General features: G+C 31.1%; 2 protein-coding genes across 3 annotated transcripts; one reads left to right on the top strand and one right to left on the bottom strand.

The window, feature by feature from the left end:
- Positions 1-326: 326 nt before the first annotated feature.
- On the bottom strand, positions 327-2,075 carry LOC121125346 (torsin-1A). 2 transcript variants are annotated; one of them, XM_040720496.2, is made up of 2 exons: positions 744-1,870; positions 327-685 (listed from the first exon to the last, which is right to left on the bottom strand). In XM_040720496.2, the coding sequence occupies exons 1-2, from the start codon at positions 1,456-1,458 to the stop codon at positions 615-617; spliced, it is 786 nt and encodes a 261-aa protein (XP_040576430.1). In that variant the 5' UTR covers positions 1,459-1,870; the 3' UTR covers positions 327-614. The 2 variants fall into 2 exon arrangements, with proteins under 2 accessions (XP_040576430.1, XP_071747602.1); XM_071891501.1 differs by having other exon boundaries at positions 327-2,075.
- Positions 2,076-7,333: 5,258 nt separating this feature from the next.
- LOC121125284 (ATP synthase subunit g, mitochondrial) lies at positions 7,334-10,141 on the top strand. Its single transcript, XM_040720448.2, has 3 exons — positions 7,334-7,491; positions 7,550-7,698; positions 9,808-10,141. The coding sequence occupies exons 1-3, from the start codon at positions 7,458-7,460 to the stop codon at positions 9,904-9,906; spliced, it is 282 nt and encodes a 93-aa protein (XP_040576382.1). The 5' UTR covers positions 7,334-7,457; the 3' UTR covers positions 9,907-10,141.
- The last annotated feature ends 703 nt before the right edge of the window (positions 10,142-10,844 follow it).

The raw sequence follows: 10,844 nt of genomic DNA, 5'->3' as shown, positions 1-10,844 counted from the left end.
CAAAAAGTAATACATTATTCATTAACATATGGACCGTATGCTAAATAATCAATTATTGCATTATCCTGAACATATTAATTATCATTTGTTGCTCTCACAAAAATGTCCTATGTATATATATTTATACCTATATATACACTTAGACGTCTACACGCACAATAAATGTGGTAATTAAGTATCTATTCTAATTGAAAAAAGTTCTTATTTCGGTATTAAAATTTTGATGATTTGTTGAAAAGAAAATACACATAATGGCACGCTACTTATCATTTATATATAATAGAAAAGAACAATGATGTATTAACAAAAAAAATTGTACAAATTGATTTATTATCAAGCACTTAATTCTTTTATTAAAATATTTAAGCCACCAATGAGTATACACAGTTACAGCTAGTGTCACTCCAAATATTTATAAAAAATTTTGGATTTATATCTTCAAAGATAAGAACGAAGAGAGTGATATCAAACAATATAATAACCATAAGGAAGATTTATTCAAAGTTCATCGATCACGTGCATGTCAATATGCTTATTAAACGTTTTACAGCCACTTACACACAAAGTGCCATTTGTTTCATCTGGCCAGTAGATTAACGAATTTAAGATTTCTATTATTTTACTTTCAGGTAAATGTTCATTTCTATCACGGAGTTCTTTTTCAATACACATGCGTACGTGCTTCCTTTCCAAGGGTAGAAATGGAATATAGTAATCGACTAATTGATATTCTATAATATTACTTTTCTTTAATCCACCTTCTTCATTGAAGGCACCCCGAGACACCAAGCTCTCAAGGTCTCCATAAGTTATGTCTTCTCGCTTTTTTCCTTCGGAAAGATACTTATACACTTCTTCGTTAATTTTTTTCCCACCTGTGTTGCTTATGAATATAAATATAGCCTTTCGGCAATCAATACTATCAACATCCTCATGAAAATCCAGAAATGGCTTAATGCCATCAATTACATGTGGAGGCATTTTATCAATTTCATCGAATACAAACACAGATCTCGAGCAAATGGTTATGTTTCCTTTAATCCACTGTTGCAGCTTAGCTTTATATTCGTAGTTTTGACTAGGGATCGGGAAATGAATACTAGAAATAATCATATGAAAGTGGGGATTTTTCAATCCGGCGTCGGGAAATATGGCCTTAGCAATAAATTTATTTACATAATTCTTCCCCGTCCCACTATAACCATGAAAGCTGAGAACAAGGGCTTTCTTAGGGTTTTCCTTAAGAAGATGTTTTTTCAGAATATTTGGAACAATTGCGTTTACCACATGCTGCCCAAATACAAATTTATTAAGAGTACTTGTTAGATTAACAGCCGTTTTACGAGCTCTATCAGAATCATAGGTGTCACAGTATGCATCACGCCTAAACCACCATGACCATGCATTACAAATCTGACAAAACAAGGACATCCAAGTCCAAAAGATGAGGAAATTCATTTTGAAGTATGCCTATGAATTTGCTTATTTCATATTTCACGGAGTTGAACCCAAATGTAGCTGAACTCAGTTCAGAATTAGTATGCACTTTTTAGACTGATTCCAGTGCTGTAAATAAACACTTGCGATGTTTATTACTAAGTGTCGAATTTCGTTGATATCCAATGAAATCACTTATTTTTGTTTGTAAGTCCCTAATTATCGCACTTTTTCCAACACAAAATCTTTAAAAAGTTCTAAAGGCATCCTTACTAATATCAAAAATAACGCAATTAAGGGATTTAAATAGGTCCTTGTTATGTAGAATGAGTCTAGTTGATTTTTTTTGATACTCAAATGACTTTTTTTATTAGATTACCACTGAGTTAGCGTACTATTTCTATGACAAAACTTGACATTTTATTACACACCTGAGAGTGAAACCTCCTCAAAAAATGACGTCACTTTACTATTATACAATTTATGTAGTATTCCAACACAACCTTTCATTAAATTAGTGAGGTATATTCATAATATAAATTAATATATACCGTACCAATGAGTTCTTATTATATATTATATATAAGTTCTTTTTATATATTCTTTGATTCTAATACTATCGAACTGATTGTAAATATATACATATAAAGTTTTTTTTAAATAGATGACGTTATGACGTATTATCAATGAGTTCAATATTATCTAGAGGAGCACACGCCTTAATCATACAACCTGCTGTAATAAAAAATATATTTTTTACTGTTGGTACACTGTTGCACTGAACTGAGAAATAATGAAAAGGAATGAAGCACTAATATTTGAAATCACACAATCTCGTTTTTGCTGTGGGGAAACCTTCATGATTTGAAGACACGCCAAGGAAAAAGTGTTGTTTCTTGATATACATAGAGATTATGTTCTTAGAACAAGTATAGGACTTCAATCAAACAACAACTATAATTTAAAAAAAAATAATATATTAAAATTATATAAACTAATAATAATATATTCAAGACTCCAGTTTATATAAAAATATTCATACGATTTTTTGAAATGCCCTCACATAAAAAAAATTAGTGCAATATAAATAATATTATACCCTAAAAAGAGAAATGAAATGCATATTTACTTTCTACAATACCATAGATACAATTATAATATTAAATACAATAATTTTTGGGTTTAGATACCTACAATGAACTCAAGATACATTTGACAATTTATTCGCTCTATTATTTACTCCGGAATCACTATGTTTCTTGCATTTCCTATTTTCTTGCACATTAACAGAGGGACCATAGCTTTTAACTATGAAATTAGATTTTTTTAAGCTATTAATTCAATCAATTTAAAAATTATCATATAATTTTATTTCGCATATAGCACTTATAAACAAGGCCCATTGTATATATTAGTCTTCTTTTATCATTATTGATGTTGAAGAGAGAGCAAAATTTGCAAATTTTAATTACTTAGTATGAAAGACATTAGAAGAAATCAATTTGGCAATTATCGTAATCATCTCTCTTAGTTCCACATTATAGTCTTCCTACTAAAGAATAACTTTTGTAATAAACTATGACGTTATGAATCGCATCAACAATCTTAACATTATTTGAAGTCACAATATACACAAAATCTGACACTGGAAGCTTCTTATGATTTTGATAAGTATAAAAACCAAGCTCTTGCTCTAAAAGCAACATTAATTGATTGTTTGACAAAGTGTTGAGTTGATTGGAGGAGTCGAACGCCTTCTATTTATTCATTTAATAATTCCAATTATTTACTGCGTCTTGCTTCAGAAGATGCCCAATTTGTATTTTACCTTTTACAAGATTAAGGATCGTGTTTTGGGTACAAAGATTGATTGAACTATATCTTGTTTAGTTTGCCTCTAAATGGGACATGATATGTAAAACGGCAATATTTATTAGCCCGTAGGTCGTCTTCAAAGTCCTTATTCAAAAATTTAATTAGTCTTCAATTAAATTCTAGTAGATGTATAATTCTTTCTATAGATATCTTAAATCCATAACTTTCAAATATTTCGGAATGTATATTCCACTCCTGCAGCTTACGACACAGCATTAATCTGAGTAGAGAAAACGTCCAAGTCGAATCTCAAGTCATGTCCAAGTCCTTGAATATTTTCATCCGAGTCCTCAGATGTCATTCAAGCTCATTTAAAATCCATAACTATAATCAAGAGTCCATAGTGTTAAGGCTTTTCCTGAGTCCGCAATATATTAGCTTTGGAGTCCAAGTTGAGTCGCAAGACTTAGCTATGGAGTCTAAGTCAATTCTGAAGTCTCGAGTCTTTGATTGTGAGATACTTTTCAAAATATGGACCTAAGTCCAACTCGAGTCGCAAGCCTCGAGTCCTAGTTCCAACCTCTGGCAATAATTAACAATTGTATCTTAAATTATATATCTATTACTATAATAAACAATTAATAAATCATAAATGTATAATTGAAAACTCCTCTTCTCTTTGGAGGGATATTCAAAAAAGTAAAAAATAATGAGTAAGATAATTTCTTCTTTCCCAATAGCAATTTTAGAGTGTGAGGCATGCTTCATTACTCTTTATTAGATCCTAGTATTGATATTTAACTATAATATTTCATATTTGTCATAGTTTTATACTGCTTTCACGTGGTATTTTAATCAAATATTCCATTTTACTGTAATATTTGAAATTCACAAAAATTGTTATTGAGTAAAAACTGACGGACTCACTGAATATATACAACTGAAAATCAAAGTACATAATATGTTAAAGGGTTTTTAAAGAAGACTGATAACATCACTCACAGGCTACTGCTCTGATGAAATTAGACTTCAAAGACTTCAAATTTTTGTCGAAGGATCACTATACGAAAGTTTCTCATTTGAGGCTTATAATAAGTAAAATTCATAGAAGTAAGTTGTCTATTTGGCTGTTGCAAAATTATAAACCTATATCAAAGCAAATTTTTTTTTGGCAAAACACACCGGTTATGTATAGGAAGGACTCTATAGTTGTCCTTGGATAGAGTCTGAGACTTCAATCTTATATTTTTTTACCTTGTAGGTATGAAAATGACATAAAAAAAAAAAGAACATTTATCTACGTTTATTAATAGGGTAGAATGCTATTAATTGCCCCGTAATTTTGTACGACAACGTTTAAGTCATTCATGAGTATTTTTCAATCTTCTTTAGATAGGGGATATGCACTATTATCTTAATATTATATATGTTTTAATAGTAAAAAAAACCATCAGTATAACAAAAAAATTAGGAATAAGTGGATATTATGTACGAAACAGGAAATGCCCATGTGAGAGACATTAACAAACAATAAAATCTTAATTTTTTATTTATCTTGAATATGATAATTATTCTGCAAACTGATATGATGCCCTGAATACAGGTCTATTTTTCTTGTGATTTTGACTATTCTTTCTTGAGAGATATATTTGTATATATGTATATTTTAATAACACTGGGGAAATCAACTTTTTAAAGCATCTTCACTTTCATATTGCTTGGAATAGTTTGTAATACATACCAATAATAGTTTTACAACTAATAATCGGAAGGATTTTGAAATCTACTCGCTTGACAACAATTAGTAATCACAATGAAGAAATAGTATTTACATGTTCAAAATAAATCCAAATGAATCAATCAGATAAAAAAATAAAATAACAGAGAACACATAATTTATTTATTTATGCTGAAATCCTTGATCTTGGCCAGAGTAATTGGTAATTATTCTGAAGTGAGACTCACAAGTAATAAAGAGTTGGACATTCGCATCATGCGAGCATCATCTTACACTTAATATACGGATCTAGAGTTTTGATCTGTGTAATTTAAACATTTTCAGGTGGACAACTAAATAATCAACGTATCTCATTGAAATTTAAGAGTTTTAAACTTAATACGGAGTACAATAAGGTTGCTATATGAAAATGCGAATAGTGACCTTCTATGACAATTGAGACGTATTTACATAAGCAAATGAACAATAGGGGTTTACCTTGGAAGGAAAACAATTAATTGCATTGTGATGACACATTGATATAGAACTCTAAACAACATGAAATTACATTTCATCAATGCCTTCATGTTTTTTCTATTTAACTAATTTTTTTATTTTACCTAATTATTTTCTTGCTAGTGTATATTATTACAATAGATGTGTTTGTGCTGGTATTATTTTTATCACTATTTATAAGTGAATTATAATATGATATATTTAGTCATTATATGATTCTACTTGTTTAACGAAAATAAACATGGGGGGGGGGGATATAAACAGAATTATGTTAGGTCCTATTAGAATATTAGGATGTGATTGTACAAAGCTTTTTTCCAATGTTTTAACCCGACCCACTATAAATAAATGAAATTGGGAACCCTTCTCCCTATGAGTTTGAAAGTTTTGTTAGTTTTTGCCCACCTATCTAGATTAGGAGCTGAATCCAGACTTTGTTTCCTTCTCCTCAAATAGGAGACGAAGCAGAGTTGACTTTCAAGATTTTCAAATTAGGAGCTGTAGATGGAGGGATAACTTTTTTTGTTCCTCAATGGGTCTTTCTGTCGTTTTATAGAACTCCTTAGTTCTTATATGTAGAAATATACGATTATTCCAAAGAAGATCTGGAGGAACTTATATATAATGACAATAACTAACGAGATCAGAAGTCACTATCACAGACCTTAATATGAAAGAAACCCCGCACAATGAACGATCCTTCGATTAAAGGAGTTGAGATCCACAGAGTGATATAACTTGAAGAGACAATGCCATTAGGGAGGGCATCAGAAGGCTTGTAGAATGGAAATCCAAATGAAAAAATAAGAATTCCTAGGAACGGGAAGGCTGGACAGATGCAGATCCATATAGCCAGATACTACGGTAAGATATGAATTAAATATATCTTCATGCAGTTCCAACTCCTCTAATAGACTAATGTAGTTCTCTCATTTGCTAAGTAATTATGGGATTCCCAGATTAATATAATCATATTCAAAGTCTTTCTCTAAACGCGTCCAAAGGTTCTGTGAATTTTAGCTTGAGTTTCTCCTCTTCAATGTTTTAAAACAATATTTATTACGTAAGTGGTCAATTTGGTTAAATTTTAATACTATTTAAAATGCATAAATTTGGAGAGGTTTCAAAGAACAAATAAAGTTCCGTATTTTTATAAATAAGTTATTAATTATCATTTAAATATATTAATAAAATATGAGTTTAATTGACGTGTTCATGCAATTTGTAACAAGTAACCCATGGGTAATCACACCTTTTGTTTAAAATTAATTAGTGGATATAGAGTGTTTTTACTAACGTCATAAATTGCATCATTTTTGAAGGATATGGTATTTTCGGGGCTCAAAGTTAATATTTTTACTACATAAAATGGAAAAAATTATAATAAGACTTTATAAACTCCATCTAATGGTTTTATGAATAAAAATAGACTTAACAACTGTATTGAAGACTACTAGATGCCCATGGTAAAGATTGATATTTGAAATAAATCAAAGTGTATGTACTGAAAATCCATTACAATATTTGAATTTGTATAAATAAATATTTTCTTTGATAGATTAGAGCCGAAAAAAGTGGGGTAATTAGAGAAAAATATGTAGTTCTTTCCATTTTGATAGTTAATTTTTATTTACTTAACGGAAATAACATTGTATAACGATTTAACAACATAAAAGTTTTAATAGAGAGTAAGGTTTACGTTTTTTTATTTGTTGGTCCATTTTGACATCTAATTCCTTAGTATTCATGAAAATCAAAATTGGGTTTCATTTCATGCGATACAACTTGTTTGTTTCAATATTGTGACGTCACCTGAAACCCTTCCATATATGTTTTTTTCCCCATATCAGCTGTTTTTCTTTTTAATCATCAGCAATGCAGAGAGTTTCCAGCTCCAGAGTCGCCATCTTTACTATTTCTTTTTAATTCTTCACTTCTTCCTAAGTTGCTATCACTCACACCGATTTGAAAGATGTCTATTGCAAGGGCTGGAGCCGTTATTGGAGGTTATAATTATTTTTGGTCGCATTATTTACCGATTTTTTATACAAACTTCTTTTTCAGCTTTCGCAAAAACGCGAATGTCCACCATTGGTCACTACAAAAGTGAACTCCTTCCACCATCCCCAGCTGAGATTCCTCAAGCCATTGCTGCAGCAACTAGAGTCGTCGGCTCTGCTGCCACATTTAAATTCATGAATCTTACTACCAAGGTAATGTTTGTTTAATTGTAGTAGTATTGTTTTGTCCTCGATCCTTAGAGCGCCGTCGTTGTGTCAGTTGGATTTCCAATGACATTGACGCATAAATGATGCTTTTCGTTCACCTATTATTCATCATTTAATCAATTTATTATATTTCTCAATTTACATATACTGTACCAAAATGGGGGAAGGATTCTTGTGTATGACCATACAAAATTCCCCATATGTTCGGCTCACTGATAACGCCATGGGTATACATTCGTGGGAATCTAGTAACACAGGGGTGATGAAACTTTTTAGCTTTAGGGAGACATTCAGAAGTAGATTCTCTCTGAGGGCCGCAATATTTATATTTTACATAAAATAATATTGAATAAAAGAGGTATTTCAAGTATTTATAGGTGGAAAAAATCCTGGTTCTGAAGTACGAGTATTAGTGGGATTTGTGCATTTGGTCACAATCATTAATCAAAGTTAGTTGTACATGATTCCTAAAACAGAGCGTTTGAGTCTGGAATTAGTATTGACCTGTTTTTTGATTTGTTCATTTTGGGTATTGGAAAAGTCTCCTCACAAATATATGCTGATCCAAAGTTCACAAGTATTTTTGCAAATATTAATTGATACTATCATTTCGTTTTGATATATTAGTGGGTGATCCATTGAAATCTAAACACTTACTAATTTAATAATTAATTAACTTTGAGTGATTAATTCATATTTCGATCTATTAAAGCATAAGCAATTAGTTACAAAAAAACCTGAGCTCTCTTGCTCACGTATAAGTCGAGCAAATGACACTTGAATGTGATCGATGAATTTCCATTTGAGCACTACAAGGAGTTAGGCGTCTCCATACCGCTGTCAGCAAGTCCAAATGTTGAAGAGGAAGAAGGGCTCTGTCGAAAGGCCCAGCTAGATCTGGAGGAGTTAAAGAAAACCACCCAAGCCAATCCCTCAAGTCCATGAGGGCCCTTGCAAGATATATCTGGGTTTTACTCCAGACTGTTCAGAGAGCTATCAAAAAAAGTGGATGAAAAGAGCCTACTGAGGGTGAAGAGGTCACTTTTGACATAAGCAATAAAACTAACCCATTTCCTTCGTTGCAACTCTTTTGAGTTGTTTTTTGACACTTTTGCTACAGCTCTGATACCAACTATACCTTTTGGGTGCATGTCGATGGGAAGGCTACAGTGTCGGTCATCCAAACACCAAGTCCCTCAATGCACTGAGACGCTATGACAGAGGAATACATCCATAGCAGGTACCATGCGTTCTGCAATCGCCTGGAAGCCATTATTGCCGCTAAGGGAGGTTACATTAATGATTAAGAGAGCTCAGAGACGCATATATTTATAGTATTAATTTTGTTAAAATACCATTGTTAGTAAATAAATTAAACCTTGTTTATGTTTAAAATTCATAGTATTCAGATTTTAATAGATCACTCAGTAAAGTTGCATAGTCATGATGTATTTTGAATAATGTACTGTGGGCATTTGAAATTTATTATGTGTCACAATATACTTAAATTTTGGTGTTTTTTATGTAAATAGTCAAAATTAGACCATTTAATATTATCTATGGAATATCAATTGTTGAATTATCCTAATTCCATGTACTGTAAATCCATCATTTAAAATTAGTCATCTCATTTTTTTTTTTTTTTTTTTGGTTATAGCTTGTACAATTTTTTTATACAAGTTACAACTTGTAAACAATATATATATTTGAAGTAAAAAAATGAAGTGGATTTTTGTTCAAAATTGTTTTTATGTAGACGACCCACATATTGTACTACAAAGAACAAAACAACTCACGTTGTATTCAACATGAATACGCCCTTTGGCCTCAATAACACGGTTGACCAGCCTGGAAGGGACAAACAGACCTTTAATATAGTCTGACTCAAGCTTTGTCCGTTCCAGTGAGTTATTGTTTGTTCCTTGAGGACATTAAAGTTTAGTAAACGTTTACAACAAGCACCTGGCTTCACTTCACGCCCATATGCTTTTCAACTATTAAATCAAAATTTCACATCATATTAAAAACTGCATAATGATTCATTCCCGCTATGTACTAAATAGGTCTTAACACATTTTTTCTTTTTCTTTTCAGGAAGCCCTTTTAAACACGATTGTTGCAGTTGAAGTGATCTGCTGGTTCTTTGTTGGAGAAGTTATCGGAAAGAGAGCCCTTATTGGTTATAAAGTGTAAAGAAGGACATCTTAACAACAAATAAAAGCAAACAAACCATGTAGTTCTTCAGTTTTTTTTAGTGTTAATGTATTTGTTCTTTATCAAAAAGATGGCTAAAGGAATTGTTATTTATACTATTATCATTTACAGGATTTGATTGCCTGTCTCGATTCCCAAACGAGCATTTTATTATTATAAGTTCAGTCATAGAAGGAAGAAATATAAATAAGAAATAATTTTCTGACCTAAACAACCGAGTATGACTTATTCTCAGGTCAGGTACGTCATAAGTCATAATGGTTTTTTTAATGGAGGTGTACTTCATCTTGATTTACGATTAAATTTGTAAATTTTTAGAAAACAAAACAAAAAGTTCATATTGTCACCTACCCTGCCATCATCCATTTATATCAACTGGGAGCATTTTGGGCATGTTAAAAAAAGAAAGCGGCAATCAAAATGGTTTAATTTGAAGAATGTTTTAGCTTAGCTATCATGACGTTTCATTAGATCAGTTACAAGCATCTGTGATGAAGCGGTAGATCGAGAATGCAATAAACAAGGACATAGGCTAGAATTACTCCAATGTCGATCCTAAATTCTACTCTGAGTCCAACAAAGAACTATAATTAGGGTTTCAAAATTCCGAGAATCTTCAAACATGGAACTTTCCATTGAAATTTTGGGGAATTAATGGGAATGGGCGACTAAAAAGAGTGTTAAACTGAAATTTTTCAATATTTAAGGCGAAAATATATTTTTCAATAGACCAGTACATAAAACAAACAAATTAATCGACAAAATATTAAAAATGGGACCAAAAGTTTATATCATTGAATACGTGTCCGGTTGATTTGTTTGAAAATTATTTGAATCGAAATTAAATATACTTTGTAAAATCATTCATTTAAATTCAGAAATCAAATGAGCTATAAAATATATATTTTAAAGAAATA

Source organism: Lepeophtheirus salmonis, chromosome 10 (assembly GCF_016086655.4).
Source record: "Lepeophtheirus salmonis chromosome 10, UVic_Lsal_1.4, whole genome shotgun sequence".
NCBI classification, from domain to species: Eukaryota; Metazoa; Arthropoda; class Copepoda; order Siphonostomatoida; family Caligidae; genus Lepeophtheirus; species Lepeophtheirus salmonis.
The sequence above is the reverse complement of the archived record's forward strand: the minus strand, read 5'-3'. Positions and strand labels throughout refer to the sequence as shown.